The sequence below is a fragment of the Sinohyriopsis cumingii genome, chromosome 4 (assembly GCF_028554795.1).
Source record: "Sinohyriopsis cumingii isolate HCF-2022 chromosome 4, ASM2855479v2, whole genome shotgun sequence".
NCBI classification, from domain to species: domain Eukaryota; kingdom Metazoa; phylum Mollusca; class Bivalvia; order Unionida; family Unionidae; genus Sinohyriopsis; species Sinohyriopsis cumingii.
The window spans coordinates 53,670,581-53,689,759 of record NC_142964.1 but is presented as its reverse complement, the minus strand read 5'-3'; the positions used below and the strand labels follow the sequence as shown (position 1 = coordinate 53,689,759).

At 34.1% G+C, this 19,179-nt stretch overlaps 1 protein-coding gene across 2 annotated transcripts in view; it reads right to left on the bottom strand.

Annotated features, from left to right (window-relative positions):
* The window catches only part of LOC149801175 (kinetochore protein NDC80 homolog), an 83,284-nt gene that overhangs the window by 47,439 nt on the left and 16,666 nt on the right, over positions 1-19,179 (bottom strand). For both annotated transcript variants that reach the window (XM_089955205.1, XM_089955204.1), the window contains exons 4-11: positions 19,029-19,115; positions 15,942-16,127; positions 12,332-12,415; positions 7,313-7,406; positions 5,061-5,155; positions 3,644-3,788; positions 2,277-2,482; positions 874-1,017 (exon numbers count right to left, since the gene is read on the bottom strand). In XM_089955205.1, coding sequence (XP_089811331.1) covers positions 874-1,017; positions 2,277-2,482; positions 3,644-3,788; positions 5,061-5,155; positions 7,313-7,406; positions 12,332-12,415; positions 15,942-16,127; positions 19,029-19,115 — 1,041 coding nt within the window. The remainder of the gene's footprint in view (positions 1-873; positions 1,018-2,276; positions 2,483-3,643; positions 3,789-5,060; positions 5,156-7,312; positions 7,407-12,331; positions 12,416-15,941; positions 16,128-19,028; positions 19,116-19,179) is intronic.

Here is a 19,179-nt window from a genome sequence, read left to right as displayed (position 1 = left end):
GAAAGATTAATACAAAGTATTATCAAAATCAGCCGGATTGTAGTTGAACATAGGTCTTTCATATAGTTACTATAGAAGCAACACCATTACTAGGGCAGCCAACACAGACAAAATTCTGATAATGCATATCCTAAGAAACATTCTTACCAAACTTAGTTAAAACTGGCTGAGCCATTCCGTAAACTTTCCGAAAATAGGCTATCCATTTTGTTTGCAATGGGAGCCACACTGTAGATACATTTGGCTGAGCATATCCTGGGAACATTCCTAACAAGTCTGAGATGTGAAAAGAGTCAACAGCTGATGGAGGGCCATACCATACCTTAGGGCCAGGTGAGCTAAAAGTCCCACCTTGAATTTCAAGGTGAAAAGTTTCATCTCAGAATCCTATTTTACTGTTACAGCAGAAGAAAAAGGATAAATGGAGTGATGCTAGAGATCATGTGACCAATTATCTCAACCTTTTTTTATAGCATTCTGTTAACTTTTCTGATTGTTAGATTTTGATTCTGTAAGAGATCATTCAACAGGATTATTAGTTTCATTCTGGAAAGTTTGTGAAAAAAATTACTTAAACTTGGATGGGAATAAAACAAATCTAACTACAACAAATGCCAGGTATTCTAATTATTTTTGCTCCTTCTACCCCATGTCTGAATTTCCCATGATTAAAACTGATAATACTGATGACGGGTTTTCTCGACAAAATCAGACTCCGATCTGGACCAGGTTACTAGCCTTTGACTGCAGTTTTTATTGGTTCTGAATAGTTCTGAATATTTTACCACCTGCATACTAACAGCACCATTCAAAATAACAACATGCCATGCATATAGCATAGTCGTCAAGTGAACGGCAAGAATCTTAGCATACCTTTATTTCAGCTATGAAGTCTGTATTAAGCTCAACAGCAGATGTCTTCAGCTCGTAATCCACACCAAAGGCATTTTTGGCATCAATAGGAATAAGTTGTAGCTCATGTCCAAGTTTGTTGTATGCCTGACTCTCCATTTCCAACTATGTTAAGAAAAGAAAAACAAGATGAGTGTTACTTAGTGTTAAAGGTGATATCAGACAAATTTTGCTTTTAAACTATATTTGTCTTATTCTCTTTCAGGTTGGGAGTCTCCTATGCATAATATCTCAAGTAAAACGAGAAAACAGTCATCTGCATCCCTAACCCTGCCAAAATGTTTGCTATGAGACAAAAAGATTTGTCAAAGACTTCATGTATAGGAAGTCTATATTTACATTTTTATATTGATGGAAGATGTAAGTGTCATGAGTTTGATCCAAAAGCAAAAATGTAATGATGGGTGGCTGGATCAAAAGAAAAATGGGAATTAGAAAAAAAAACATCAAAAATACTGGAGATTAAATATTTACACCATTAGTGAACCAAACTTAAAAGAAATATTATTAACAGTTTTGTCCCAGAAACAAAAGTGTGAATGATGGATGGATGGAGGAACAGAAACATTAAAGGCATGAAACTGATGAACTCTAATAGCTAAAGGGACATATATACCACTAGCCCAATCTGTGAACCAGACTGCATGGAGATACAAACAGCTTTGGAGTTTTGTCTTTAAAACTAAGCATGGATATTGGATGGATGGATGGACAGACAGAAAGACTGATGGACAGATACAAAAACAGTCAATTACTGAAACTAAAGAATTAAGGGTACCAAGTTTCACAGTTACAGTCTGAATGGTTTTGGAGTAATGCTCTGGAAAAAATAACATAATCATACACAGGCAGACAAATGGACAAACACAGTGAAAGTGAAGAATTGTGAACAAAACAGGTACATATAAACCACTTGTCTACTATGTTTAACAAGTAAAATAGAGACATCTTGAATCGTTTTTAAGTTTTGCCCCTGAAAGTAAATGGTAAAGGATGGATGGGTGGACATTTGGATGAAAACTAACAATAACGAATCTGAATAATTCTGAAAAGCAAAAAGCACATATGGACCACAAATAATATGTGTACCAATTTTTAAAGAGGTATTCTTCAAAAGTTATTGAATTCTGTCCCTGAAATGAATGCATAGAAAATGGATCAATGAATGGGCAGAAAAATAAAGAAACACATAAAATTTAGTGAAACTGAAGATTTGTTAACAGCAATTAATACATTTGGACTAATGGACTAATATATACCAAGTTTCAAAGAGCTATTTTAGAAACATTTTCAATTTATGCTCTGAAAATAAAAGTTTGATGGGTTGACACATTAATATGGGCAATGGAAAAGTTCTGAGTCACCTTTTCCCTATCCTTGGACAGCCCCATCTCATGTGTCCAAATTTCCTGATCCACAGAAGAGGCTAATTTCTCCACCTCCTCTGTCTGCCGATGCAACTCCCGTCGGTTTAATCTGATCCTTTCCACATCTGCTGGTGTAAACTCCTGCATGTCATAGACCTGCTGCATCTGCTCATTTCGAGACTGGATGGATTTCAGCTCACACACTAGCAAAGTAATTCAAAATCTGTTGTTATACATGCCACAAGACATGTGCTTCTGATATACATGACATTTCATCCATTTGGGTCACTCACTTCTACTGATCTTTCATTTCCACCAATCATAATATGTACAGCAGGTTTTGTTTTCAGCTTCCAGTTAATGCGGCTCTAATCACTCTCATGAGGCCCTGGGTTTTATTTTATAATTTATTGTAAACATTAATTCCTTCTTTCTTCACCACAATTATGAATATTTATACTGAATTGTTTTCAAATACAATGTAAGTACTTATATATTCTTAGAAATGGCTGGTGGTATGTTCACTTTGAGGTGACAATGTATAAATAACTTTGAAAATTCTTGCAAACACATGATGTGACAATGTATCAATAAATGCTACAGTGATGACAATGCTGGTGACCATGGGTAACACCATTTGACAAGATTAAAAGACCATGGGTAATACCATTTGACAAGATTAAAAGACCATGGGTAACACCATTTGACAAGATTAAAAGACCATGGGTAATACCATTTGACAAGATTAAAAGACCATGGGTAATACCATTTGACAAGATAAAAAGATCACAAAATTCAGATATTTTCTACCTTTAACTTCCCACATGTTCAACTCAAAGATGTATAGTTCTTGGAAAAGCAAAATATCTTCACATTAAAATGACACCTAGATTACTTTTTTAAAGTATCACTTTAAATGCAAAAACCATTAAGAAATCAAGGGCTAGGTGTGAAACTGTTGTTTCTCAAGTACAAACTTGTCTTTTATATAATAAATGTATCTAAGCTGTTACATCCTAGAGCTTCTAAGATTAGGCGCTGTCCTAAGTCCACATTATTATTATGGTTTTAAACTCGCTGTCTTTACTCTGAACATTTGGACACATTTTAGAATCAAGACTGTGTTGGGTGCTTGTGGTTTTTAGTAAGAGCACAAGTAATGTTGTGGGTAAGTGTACTGTGTTGAGTATAGTGATGACAAGAGTAAGTATCTTTTACAAATCACTCAACCAAAGACAAGTGCTTAGAAAGTGTTTTCCCTTAGCCTGAATAGGTTCTGTGGCACTTTTCTGCAGAATGAACTTGAAGTTAAACAGAACATAAATGGAATAAAGAATTAGTAAGTAAAAATATGAAATAAGTACCAGCTGACTTGTACTCCTCCTCATTTTCTGACACCTGTTGTTCAAGGGCTCGTCGATGTCCTTCCAACTCACTGAGATAGCCTACAAACCTCTGGTCATCTGTCAGCATAATCTCATGTTGCTGTCTCAATGACTTAAGACGATCCTAAATGAAGGCAAATCAGACGTATCTGATGACGGACATGACTCACAAACCTCAAATTATAGTCACAAATACTCATCAATGTTTAATTTCAATTTATCAATTTAAAAGAACTGGCTTAATACATAAAGAAAATAAACAGAAAGCACCGCTGAAGCTTACATGTCTATTCTCTCACTGTCAGACAGGTTTTAAAAAATATGTGTGTGTGTGATTTGGATTTTTAACTTAGCTTTAAAAAAATTTCAGTCATATCGCTACGATGTCTGCAGTGTGGCAGTTTATAGTGATGTCTAGCACTGGGGCATCATGCCGCAGACATGTAGCATGATGTCCCACCCAGTCACATTATCCTGACACCAGGCCGACCAGTCCTAACACTAACCTCTTAATGCTGAGCGCCAAGCGAGGCAGCTGTTAGTACCATTTTTGTAAGTCTTTGGTATGACTCAGCCGGGGATCGAACCCACGACCTCCCGCATCTGAGGCGGACGCTCTAACCACTAGGCCACCGGAGCAGTTTTAAAAAATATATATCAAACTTATTTAAAAGCTTCAAACATAATAACTATCTCCCTTTACAACATCCAAAACAAATATCATGTCTCAACAAAACCAGAGTCTACAAATAAGAACTTTATTAGTTGACAAAAATATTTTGAAACCGATCACAATGAAACTATACAGGGTTTGAATATTCAACTGTATGCAACCGACATTTTCTCTTTGCTCTCGGTCAATTCCTGAAAGTTGCTACTGTGGATTACATTTAGTTTGATCTAAGACCTGTCATGATTCAGTTATATTAAGTGGATAAGAAGAATAAATTTCTTGTCACTTTTGGCAGAGAAAAGAAACTCACTAATGTGCCATTAATTCAGTTATTAGCATTCAACTGTAATCCTTTACTCAAGAGAAGACAATATTGGAAAATCTGTATATACTTGTGTCTAGTCAAACTGCAAACCACACTGACCCTGATTTGCCATCACATAATGTGCCAGTAGATCATGGTCTTTGTTATTTTGTTACTAATTAAACTGAACAGACCCAGATTTGCCAGCACATTATGCACCAGCAGACCTGGTTCTACACAGTTGGATACAACTTGTACACCAGTATATATATATATATGATAATATAATTAAAGGTACCTATGGATTATTTTCCTCATTTGCCATATTTAGTAATTTTTTAAATGCAGTGCAGATCCTAGATGATTTTATACAGAAACAGTAATCAAGCTATTTAAGGGTAATTAAAAACAGGTCTTACTGAATCCTGTTCTAATAACTCCAGCTCTCGAGCAAGGCGACTGTTCTCTTCCAGCAGGTCATCAATCCCACCAGCCATGCCTTGATATCTTTCCTCTGAAAATTTTGTTTTGATTAGCAATAACTCCACTGATAAAAGGATGGAAACAAATCTACATAAGACATATCTGTATTTATAAGAAACAGTTTCAGTAGAAAATGGCATCATAATACATATTTTTCACTGGTCACCTCGTTACCAAGTGCTAGTTTCAAATAATGTCTTACATGACTATCCAAAATTGGATGAATATGGGACATGACTTTGTCAAAAATGAAGTTAACAATTCTAAAAGTACACAACATAGTTCACATACAAAATTAATTAACTTGAAATGTGTTCATGCAAAATTAATGCACTGCCACCTAATGATAACTGGACAGAAGTAAAGGCGAAACAATTTATCTTTCTGACTACAGTCTGCATCTCAAGTCTGCCCACGAGCTTGTGGCAAATTAGTTTTGTAACCATCAATGTCTCCATATACCAAGTATGCATCTGTGGACAAGTGTACTTGAGAAATTGACCACATAACAACTTTTTAATACTGACATACAGAAAAACTTTTTGACACTGATCTGTATCGACATGCACATGGATGCCAAAGTAACTGCTACATTGAGCTCCTGTCATGTAGACTCTACAAAAACCTGGCTGGACCAATAATTAAAAAGATGAAAAGAAAGACGTTTTTTTACATGTCAATGTAGTTCCCTAAATATGCGAACTGCAACTTTCTAAATACAACATTTGTTGTGGATTATTTTTTCATGAATTGCCTTGATATTAAGAAATTTGTGCGAGGTCAACAAGTTTTGATAAAGTGAGTGAAGAACAACAATCAGCAGTCACCAAAGAGCTTCCAGGGGAGTATTATAACTTCCAGTGTACAAACATTAAATTCTTAAAAATTGGTGTCATACTTAAGAGAACTAAACTTCTGAAACTTAGTCACAGTTTAGAAATAAAGTATTCAACCGTTAAATCTGGTTCTATGAAGATTCGTCACGTCACAATTACCTGACACTATTATTTGCATTGTGTATGATGGAAAAGTCATACATGCATATGCGCATGTCACAGAATTTTATAAATCCTTTTATTTATTAAATACATGTACTCGGGTTTCGTTTTTGTGTACAACGATACCCAAGGTTAATTTATGTATATTGTACAAAGATTTTGAAATGGTGAGTTCACTTCATCCGTGCGAAGTGTTTCAAGGGGAAGAACTGAATACTTCCTATGCACAGACATGTATTGCAGCATCATCTGTGTATAAATGCCTCACCATAAGACAAAATCTTTACATTACGGAACGCCTTGTCAGTGAGCAGTCTACTTTAAGGACTTGCATATCTTCAGCTGTAGAGCTGACCAGAGTGATCAGAGTTATTGGAGTTGTCATGGTACAAGCTGTAGAGCTAACCATAGGAATTGACCGTAGCAGCTGTGAAGCTGAACCATAGCAGCCGTGGACTGAGTGAAGTGTTGCTGGTTGAGTAGCAGGTGATCAAGCGTTGCTGACCGAGATTGGTGGGCGCTCATTGCTTGATTGACCAACATGGAATACTGACTGCTTGATTGACCAATGTGACTGGTAGCCAAGTGTGCTGGTGATGGAGTGTGTAACTCCATACATGTAATCTTTCAGCAGTGAGCTAATCTTTGCTGTTTGCAATAACGAGTGTGTTTTTGGGACTGTAAAGATATTTTGTACATCTATCCATTTGTTTTCATCATTTTCACAATTTGAGTGCATAAATTTATTCCTATATAAGTAAAATACCAGTTTTTACTATTTGAGTTAAACACATCATTCTTTCATTTTGAAATCACTGTGAATCAATCACCCTTTGTCCTTCTACTGTGTAAGGTCATTTATTTGTCTTTTTATTATTTAGTTTGTGCAGATTATGTTAAATGATCCAATATTTGGATATTATATATGCATGCATTATTCATAATTACTTTCTCATTTAAGTCATTTATCATTAAACATTGTATTTGTGTCACCATCAAAAGTGTTCTGTTGTAAATCCGAAATCCCACCCGGTTATCTTGTTACAGCACACATGACCTGCTTGTAACTTACTGAACAATTTGGCTAATGTAGCATCTTGTTACAGTGTACACGACCTGCTTGTAGCTTACTGAACAATTTGGCTAATGTAGCATCTTGTTACAGCGTACATGACCTGCTTGTAACTTACTGAACAATTTGGATAATGTAGCATCTTGCTCTGCATATTCATCATAGCCTTCCAAATAAGCCTCATATGTGGCCACAGCATCATTGAAGAAGATCTGAAATTACACATAAACCCCATCAGTATCAAGGAAAACAACCAAATTCAGCAAATTTTCTTTCCTGCCTACTCACCAAAAGTATACAATGACAAAATCAGTGATCTTTGTGAAAGATCCGCAGAGTTAATGTGCAGCTATGGAAAGTAACCAAGCTTCAGGGCTTGATCTCAAACAGCATTAGGATAAAAGTATAACAAAGAGGAACAATGGATCACCATGTGTCTAGCATCTTTCAATAAAAAGATTAGAGGAATGGTGTTGAAAATATAGGAATAATAGGTCCAAGTGGGCCTAAAATTACTCACCTGCATAACTGAAAAATTTTAGGTCATGAAAGCAAATTCATAGGTGTGGTAAAATTAGAGTGGAAAGAAAAGTTTGGAGCAATTCGTTGCGACATTATTAGGACTAACAAAATATGATTCTTTTCCTTATCATGTAAAAAATATTGGATTGGTTGGTCACAATAAAAACAATTATAAACACATTTATCCCTCTCCATTTATAGAAAATCAGTTATGGTTGTACGACCCAATATTACTCCTCAGAAAGAAGACCTTTTCAGTATTATGTAATACAATTACATTTTACAATAGCTAAATATTTAAAAAATTCAATATAACCACTTAAATAATTTGCATTTGTCTGCTGTAACTTGCTTAAATTTGAACCAACCATGTTTACCAAACAGCATGCAATGGTAGCCTTCACTGAATCATATTTTAGTCTACGGTTGGTGCTAAAAAATACTGGGAGAAATAGAAAATGTCTAAATGACAATGGCCTCTAATAATGTTACCTACGAATTCTTTGAATTGCAATATGGCCACAACATTCAGAAAATCCTGAATTTGCAAGTTATTCTTTCTTTTAATTATTTTATGGTTCAGGACAACTGTATATTGGGTTATTGTTTACATTTTTATTTATAGGCCAAAACTACCAAATATAAATCTAACAGCCAAGAATAATCCACCAATTAAATTTTATAAGTCCTAATAATGAAATGTTCTAATGAATCCGATGAAGAATCCAAGATGGAAGGCTGTTGTTGTTGTAGTTGTAGTAGGGTTTAACGCCATTTTTCAGCACACGATAGGCTATACATGGCAGCCGGTATTAATGGCGGAGAAGCCGGGAAAACCCTGGAAAGAACCACCAACCCACGAGAAGCTACTGGCAAGCTTTCTCACATACCCACATTGGCTGAATCCAAGACTTGAACCCACGCAGACAGAGGTGAGATGGCAGTGATCCGTAATGGAGAGCGCGTTAGACCACTCGGCCACTCAGAGCCCCCACATAGCGTGAGATCATTAACCTTTAATATATGAATTGCCATAGAGTAATGAATAGTATACATGCGAAAACATAAAAACAAATATTTTAGGCATTTTAACATAGCAATACCATTTTAAGGTGTTAGTGACCTTTAAGTTTTGTTTGGCAATGAAGTTACTGGTGTACATCATACAATAAAGTTCCTGGTGTACATCATACAATAATGTTATTGGTGTACATCATACAATAATGTTACTGGTGAACATCATATAATGAAGTTACTGGTGTACATCATATAATAAAGTTACTGGTGTACATCATACAATAATGTTACTGGTGTACATCATACAATAAAGTTCCTGGTGTACATCATACAATAATGTTACTGGTGTACATCATAAAGTTACTGGTGTACATCATACAATAATGTTACTGGTGTACATCATACAATAAAGTTACTGGTGTACATCATACAATGAAGTTACTGGTGTACATCATACAATAATGTTACTGGTGTACATCATACAATAATGTTACTGGTGCACATCATACAATAAAGTTCCTGGTGTACATCATATAATAAAGTTACTGGTGTACATCATACAATGAAGTTACTGGTGTACATCATACAATGAAGTTACTGGTGTACATCATACAATAATGTTACTGGTGTACATCACACAATAATGTTACTGGTGTACATCATACAATACTGTTACTGGTGTACATCATACAATAAAGTTCCTGGTGTACATCACACAGTAATGTTACTGGTGTACATCATACAATAAAGTTACTGGATCATAGAATGAAGTTACTGGTGTACATCATACAATGAAGTTACTGGTGTACATCATACAGTAATGTTACTGGTGTACATCATAGAATAAAGTTACTGGTGTACATCATACAATAAAGTTACTGGTGTACATCATACAATAATGTTACTGGTGTACATCATACAATAATGTTACTGGTGTACATCATTCAATAATGTTACTGGTGTACATCATACAATAAAGTTCCTGGTATACATCACACAATAATGTTACTGGTGTACATCATACAATAATGTTACTGGTGTACATCATAGAATAAAGTTCCTGGTGTACATCATACAATAAAGTTACTGGTGTTCATCATACAATAATGTTACTGGTGTACATCATACAATAAAGTTACTGGTGTACATCATACAATAATGTTACTGGTGTACATCATACAATAATGTTACTGGTGTACATCATTCAATAATGTTACTGGTGTACATCATACAATAAAGTTCCTGGTATACATCACACAATAATGTTACTGGTGTACATCATACAATAATGTTACTGGTGTACATCATAGAATAAAGTTCCTGGTGTACATCCTACAATAAAGTTACTGATGTACATACAATAAAGTTACTGATGTACATCATACAATAATGTTACTGGTGTTCATCATACAATAAAGTTACTGGTGTACATGATACAATAATGTTACTGGTGTACATCATACAACAATATTACTGGTGTACATCGTACAATAATGTTACTGGTGTACATCATACAATAAAGTTACTGGTGTACATCATACAATAATGTTACTGGTGTACATCATACAATAAAGTTACTGGTGTACATCGCACAATAAAGTTACTGGTGTACATCATACAATAATGTTACTGGTGTACGTCATACAATAATGTTACTGGTGTAGTGTATATCATACAACAAAGTTACTGGTGTACATACAATAAAATTACTGGTGTACATCATACAATAATGTTACTGGTGTTCATCATACAATAAAGTTACTGGTGTACAAAGCACAATAAAGTTACTGGTGTACATCATACAATAATGTTACTGGTGTACATCATACAATAATGTTACTGGTGTACATCATACAATAATGTTACTGGTGTACATCATACAATAAAGTTACTGGTGTACATCGCACAATAAAGTTACTGGTGTACATCGCACAATAAAGTTACTGGTGTACATCATACAATAATGTTACTAGTGTACATCGTACAATAATGTTACTGGTGTACATCATACAATAATGTTACTAGTGTACATCATACAATAAAGTTACTGGTGTACATCGCACAATAAAGTTACTGGTGTACATCATACAATAATGTTACTGGTGTACATCGTACAATAATGTTACTGGTGTACATCATACAATAATGTTACTGGTGTACATAATACAATAAAGTTACTGGTGTACATCATACAATAATGTTACTGGTGTACATCATACAATAACAAATACTTACCTGCTGTTTAAGCTCAACACAGAAAATTAAATCCCAACATGATATATACAGTATTAGTTTACTTATGACATCCTCTTTTTTTTATTTAATGTATTTTTATTTTATATATTTTCTTCCACGACAAATTACATTCTATTCAATTTAATCCATAAATTGCATTATCTTACAATTTTATTGCAATTCATGTATCCTGTATATTAAAGAGATTTATCTCAAGTAAACAGAAAAGGATTGATCTCTTTCGGTGATGGATTTATAGATGCTTCAAAAAGGTTTTGAGAAGGGAATGCAGTGCCTGCAGTTATTTCAGGCGGATGCACCTCCAAACTGCAGCCACTAGCTGTCAGTGTTAATCATGAGGAAAGAGCGGGCAAATTTTATGTGTGAAGCAGCAGAGGGTCTTTCCAAGAAAAATGGCAACATGTCTAATAATAAGAGTGCAGACCAAAAAACTTGTGGATTGGATTGTGAAAGCAGTCACATCATGTCAGGACAAGCCAGATCTGATACGAAAATCAATTAAAGTGTATGGTATTAACAATAACTTGAATGGATGTTAGGACAATGTCCAAAGAAATAATGAATATGATGAAAATGGCAGTGATAGTGAAGAGGATGAGTTTGATGGGTTTGAATCTGAGGAGCCCGAGTGGGCAATTAAGAATGTGGACAAGGAATAGAATCAAACATACCATATTTCCTGCATATGTTGGGACACAAACTTTTGGTGAATTTTTTATAACCTAATCATGTGTCCCAAGACTTAGGAAATGAAATAAATTGTATTTAATTTGCCCCACCACCATCACTGGCCACACCACTTGTTACAATAAAATAGATAAATAAAATGCTTATTTGATAATTAAATGAAAGAAACTAATCATGTACTATTATCATTTATTCATTGTTTGGTCGACATTAGCATTTTATTAAAGGAAAAATATATCCACTAACTCCATATAAGTAGCGCATGCATCACAAGCGTTATCGCTTTCGTCAGACAACACAACATATTGGTCATTGACGTGAATATTGAGAAATAAATCACGTTCGGTTGCCTTCAAAGGTTTGAAAGTCATGAGAATGAAAACTGGATCCTGCAAAATCACTTAACTTTAGCCATTACCTACAATTAAATATAATCACCACATCAAAAAATCATCAAATCATGCACAAGAAAAATTTAAATTTGCATCAAAGAAGCAGAAATTCTAAGTCACACTACAAGAGCTTACTGTTTTTGAAATTAACATTTCTTCCTTCCTATTATGCAAAAACTGTCCTTAACTCGAGTAAAATATCATTTAGTAGCAATGAGAAACATTTTTCTTTCAAAAGAAATTAGCAAAAACGCTGAACTCACCCTAGATTCAGGCATAGTGTCAAATTCTCCATCATCAACAGGAAACAGAAAATCGTCAATGTTGTCCGCAATAGACATACAATACTGTAAAAAAGATACAACAAAGGAACTGATCAAAATCTGATAAGAAATATATTTTTAAGAGCATTGATAAGCCTAGCTAATCAGATGCATGATCCAGGAATTAATATGTGCATCTCACTCATAATCACTCTACTGGGATCTTTTTGATCATAATTACCAAATTATATTAAATCCAATAAAAAAAAGGAAAGTGTTTATAAAGTTGTAAAAAAGCCAATCAGATGCAAAATCACCTCATAAAGATGTGCACAGATCTTGCTCATAATAAAACTTATCCAACAGCTTGAAGATATTAGTTCATTTATTATGTCTGATTTAAGCTGGGTCCTAAATAATGTCCCTTGAGTGGTAAGAAGCTCAGCCAATCATATGTAAGATTACATCATTAATATGCTTAAAAATCGCTCATAATGCAAATGATTGGATATCTTGATGCAGGTTTACTGCCAGAAATTTCTATTAAACAGAAGTGGGGAAGGTATGGGCTCTTTTCATTAACAGAGCACTATTTTATGAGAAATGTTTTTCATCTAGAGTTGCAATGTCATAATGATATTTATAATTTAACAATGAAAATTTACATCTATTTTCTTCTTGAACTTAATATTTAAAAAAAGAAGTCCATGACGAAAATAAAAAGAGTCAAGTGAAACAATCAAGTTAATCATAAAAAAATATTTTTTAATGGAATATGTCACATGCATCTTATTCATGTCATTTATTAATGCCCAGGTTATCTACAACTTTGCTGTATATTTATCAATGCAATATTTCACACTGGACCCACTAAGTAAATGTGCAGGCAATCTTACACATTAAAATTTGAGTGACAATGGGTCATGTGTCAGGTAATGTAATAGTGATAAACCGCAACAGCATTAATTTTGCTATAAAATTAAATGAATAAAATAAAAATTGTTTTCTTAGGATACCTGTTCTTTTGTTAAAACATTTTTCCTAATTTTCAAGCTGGGAAAGTTTATGATTCTTTTACTCATGATGTTTGTAAAGCAGGTATAAAACTCACAAAGACCAGTTGTAAAATGTTTTATAGCCAAACGGATTTGGCTTTTTCCCCCTTCAATTTAACAAAATTGGCTTATGGCTGGAATATTTAGGCTCTATACTTACAAGGAAATTCATCTTTTAGTGAACTTTAAACAGATAAGCATTACCAAACAGAAAAGCTTGCAGTAACACAGTATGATATCAAAGCTTGCACTAACACAGTATGATATCAAAGCTTGCACTAACACAGTATGATATCAAAGTTAAGCTCAGGCAAGGATATAACCCTGCCACTTCGTTTTCAATCTGAGGTTAATGTGATTTCAAATCAATTAAATTAGTAATGGCAGATTCCATGGTTAACTGTCAGATGCTAGTGTTTGTTGAAATGAGGCAGTGAAAAGCATTTCAGACTTTAACTGCTCATAAAGATTACTTTTTATAAATGTTCATGTGCTACTGCAAAAACCTGACATTTTTGACATAAAATGATTGTTACTTATTATTTTCCTCTGTGATTTCCAAATAAATTGACTTCCAGAGAGATAAAAATGGGACATTACTCATCTACATAAAATATTAAAATAACTTTTTTTTATCATTGCCAGTGCGTAAAGCTATGGATGTTTGATACAAACTTGTGTATTCTGATTTCTAACCTGTAAAAATTGTCTTGCTGGTTGGAAAAATGTTAAAATTTTTAATTGTTATCATCCCACTGTTATATATGATGCAACTGTCTGACCAGTTACATGATGTTCAATGATTGCCCTGTCATAATACTTTTTTCAGTAAATTAAATTTGGGTTCTATTTTTACTGAAAAAGCTAAACAGTTGCACATTCAGTTTGCACATGGCACACTAGCTATACTGATGTCAAAATCCATCATGTAACCGATCAGAGGTTGTTTACAGTTGTTCAGGATGCTTGCTGAGGATGTCCATAAGGATGTTACGTGACTGTTACGTGAAGTGGTAAGTTATGTGATATGCAAACAAATAAGAGAATTCTTTAAATGGGTAGCAAACAGACTTAAGATAAATTGTCTATCTTTAATTAAAAATACATGATGACCATTAAATTGAAAGAATTCAGTAAGGAAACACCAGTGCTCTCAAGATGGTCGTATATGGCTGACATCGAACCAGCCTCATGTAACACTCTCAGACCGGAAGTATCTGTCCATGTTATGATGTTGTGTATAAACAGCTGTAATGTTAAGAAATATAACTAAAATTTATAACCAATTTTATCCTATTGACATGCTTGAAAGTAGCCTTAATACATGTACTCAGGTTTCGTTTTCTGTGTACAACAATACCCGAGGGTGATTTATGTATATTATACAATATTTTGAAACTGAGTTCGGATCATCCTATGCTGTATGTGCAAAGTGCTTTCGTTGGGAAGAATCGAGTACTTTCAGCGCATAGATGATGTATGGCGACATCATCTGTATATAAATGTCTTACTGTAAGACTAAATCTACACATTATGGAATATCTTTTCAGTAAGCAGTCTACTTTAAGGACTTGCAAATCTTCAGCTGTAGAGGAATGTGAGTTATTTATTAATTTCTTGTGTATAAGTTATAACTATTGTACTACCACATTTATTTTTGTACATTTTCTATGTAGTTTCGGCTTATGTAGTATAATGCAAATATTTTCCATTCTTGTTTGTGACTTAGCAAGAGATTTATATTAGCAATATCAAGTTGCATTTTTAAGAAACGTTTAGTACCGTAGGATTCTTATCGGGCACAGGTTCACTTCTGAACCTGTGTATTGTTTCGTAATTATTGTGCCAATAATGTAATCTGTAAAACTTAACCATATACGTCATTACGTTTTGTCATATATGCCAGTGTCATGCATAGTACACGGTGTTAGATGTATTTTCAGCTGATCTGAGTCATAGCTGTAGAGCAGATTGGAGTCAACGTGGTACCAGCTGTAGAGCTAGCCACAAAAGATGACCTTAGCAGCTGTAGAGCTGAGTTAACAGTGTTGCTGGACGAGTAGTATGTGATTAGGCATTGCTGACCGATTGGTGGAGGGTGCTGATTGCTTGACTGACCAAGGAATTGAATGGTGGTTGGCGACTACCTGGAATACTGACTGCTTGATTGACCAGTGTGACTGGTAGCCTAGTGTGCTGGTCATGGAGTGTGTAACTCCAACATGTAATCTTTTAGTCAAGAGCTAATTTTTGGGGGTTTGTAATACCCAGTGTTTTGAAATTGTAAAGATATTTGGTATATCCATCCCTTTGTTTTCAGAAGGGGAGGTAATGGCCCTCTGTCTATATGAGATAGAAAAGACAAAGTTTCATCTTTTAAGCAGGGTTTGGTTCAGGAGGTAGCAGGTTTATATCTCAAATGTTAACGTGATTGGGGAATATATTTGAAAGAGAAACAAATACTATGCTAGGATATCATGAATGCACTATATTTATCTATTGAGAAAGTGACACAACAACAAACATATCAGTGCATTTCCTTACTGAATGCCTACCATGATGATTTCAACAAGCCAGCTGAGTGCAGCTAGCATCCCAGGCCAGGTATGAGGGCTGCCCACACATGCCAGAGAGCTCTTAGAAATCATGAAAGGATAATTTAGGCACTTGAAAGTCCTTGGGATGTCCTCTTCAGGCTTCTTACTGATTCGAAAATGCTGGACAATGTGGGAATAGATAAACTGAAATAAACAGTGAATCCATTTATTGCATGGTCAAAACTGATCATCAGCTGAAAGCATTTGAATGACATTAAAAATATTTCCAACCTGCTAACTAAAAGAATACTTATTGTATTTTAAAATTTGCTTTTATGTTTTTTAAAATCTTATTTTGTTTATATTGTACAGTCATAACACAAAATGCACCACAAGAAATACAGTTCAATCAAGTTTTACCTCTTTGCTATTGCTAAAAACTTAATATTAATGAAAATTTCAGTAGCAATACACCAGAAAAGGAGAAAGGTATTCCTAGACCATTAAGTATTTTTGTACTCATGCATCCCTGTTCAATCTATCTGTGACAGAATACAATGCACCTTGCTTTGCTATATCAAATATTGTTTAATCCAAAACAGCTTCAAAGTTTTACAAGAAGGGGAAGTGTAACAGAAAACTTAACTGCAACTTTGAAGATAGAAGTCCCACAGCACACTTAATGATGATGTAGAATTATATAGTTTTATCCCTTGTTTTCAAACAGCTTTAGAAGTACACGGCAGAAATTAAAATGTGAAATGTCAATAGTATGTCTCAATTGTTCTTCTCCTGGAATTGTTATGCTGAATTTTCAAAATCATATTTGTCATTAACTCTATCAGGAATTATCATACATATTGACAAAAAAGTTGGGTCCTACTGCAAAAACAGACCCTGATCTGCTGTTGCAAATGTGTCAGCTGAACATGGTCTATGTTGTTTGTTCTACTGATCAATCATGAGAAAACTGCATAGACACAGCCCTGGTTCAGTGAGATCAAACTTAAATGCAGGTATACATGATATTATTAAACCGCAAAGGCTATTTTGTGCAGATAGGTGAATATCCATTGATATAGAGTGTGGATATGTAGAATGCAGGACAAATGAGCATTATGCATGAAATATGTATTAATTTTGCATTTTGTTATTCTGAGCCAATGCAATTTAGTTCAAACTGTTCAAAGCAAAAGCATCTGATTATACAATAATATTTAAACACTCAAATATGTTACCCGTTTATTTGGAAATTTGATCTAAACTTTGGAATCAGTGAATTCCACCAATCAAACTGTCTACAAAAGTATTTTTCCAGTCTTTATTTTTATTTACCTGTCTCTCGCTTACACTATTTTTCTGAAAAAGTTTAGATTTCAAGATGCTGCAGACTAATCACTAAACATCGTAGTCATCGTACAGGACAAGAAGGAAAATTGGTAGTATTCATGTTAGGGTTACAAAAAATATTTTCAAAACTTGCTTATATTTAACTTTTGTAGAAAAAAATAAACTGACGTATCATATCCATACTCTAATACATATAATGCACCATCACAAATTTCAATGAAGGACATGGGTTATGCAGTTCCTTGCATCTGAATGAGCTATAATGTAGCTTTCTGCTTAAGGTGAGTCAGGAACTTCTAGCATATCTGGATAGAAACTTTGGACCAATAGCATTAGAATATGAAAAATGGTTTTTCACAGCTTCGAATAATAAGTGATATATCTTATGTCACATGGTCATGTCTTTACCATCACATAATGTCCTAACACTGAGTTCTTATCTTCATGCTTTTTAACTTTCTCAAACTAGCCAGCTGAAATGGCATTTGTACAATTGTAAAGCAAATTAATTGCAATTTATTTCCTTTAAATGATGAACAAAACAATGATAGACCTTTATTTCAATGAATGTTAAGTTCTATTAAGCCTATCTTATGTACTTTAGAATGTTATGTGTTTAGGCTAGAATAAACAGTAACACAAGAAAGAGTGAATCATTTTACTCTAAAAATAAGGTAAAAATAAAAAGTTGTTTACTACTCTCACTGATTTCTGAATTAAGGTCGGTAATTAGGTCAGCTATAGGTGTTTACAAATGAACAGTCAATGTCAAACTATTATTTGGAAAAGTATTGAGTTCCTAGTAAACAAAACTTCAATATTTTGACATATAATGAAATTAAAAATAAAAAGATTTTAAAACTTACAAACAATTAAATTAAATCAAATATAAATTTAATCTAATAGACGTAACAAGAAGCAGCCAATCCGTTTAATGTTGTTGATGTCCCCCAATATTCAACAGCATCATCTGTAGCGCTGTAAAAGTACTCACCACTTCCTTATATAAATTAAAAATGGCAACAGAAACGTGCTGCCCATGTCATAAATCTGATGGCTACTGACAGTAATAATTTCCACCTATCTATTATGTCCAGTGTTCAGGTTTCATTCATAAACTGAATGACATAAAATGTTTATTAAAACATTGAAATAGTTTTTTTCTTTGCGAATGCGTTAGTCATATAACATAAAATGAATGATTACTTGTTTTTAAATATATATTAAATACGTTATTGACAGTATTAAAAAATATTGGGCCCTCATTTCAACTGCGTAGATTGCCCTCACAAGCTCTGACATACTGCAACAGATGACCTTGGGGCCACTATTTTCAATACTCAGTTAATAACCTACGAAAATAAGCTCCATAAAAGTTCATATTCCGCTCTACAAAAGTCTGTATAATATTATCCCAAAGTTTCAGATATAAACTCACACAAGAAAACTTCAACGTTGCTGACAACAATGCAACAAACTTCCTAGTTACGAAAGGCAAACCAGACACTCCTGGTATAATTGGGAACACACCTTAGACCTACAGTACTAATATTTCAAAGCTGCAGAGGAATATGTCAACTGATACAACAGATGTGATTTTCATACAATTTCATGCAAAACTGTGTTGATATTGTAGATGATGTTGCTACCATTGTTGCTGGAATAAAAGAGATCTTATGTCTTGACATTCAAAGATGAGACAGTAATATTGTCACTTGCTGTTACAAGATGTGTTTGAAGCACATACAGACTCACCTCATATATTTTCAGAAAGTCTTTTGTGGTGGGTGACTGGAGAAGCTTGGGTGTCATGGGATAAGGAAAGTTCCTTTCTGTCAAAAACTGAAATTTTAAAAAAATGTTGCATCTTGTGGGAGTGGGATGGAGAAGCTGGAAGATGTACTTC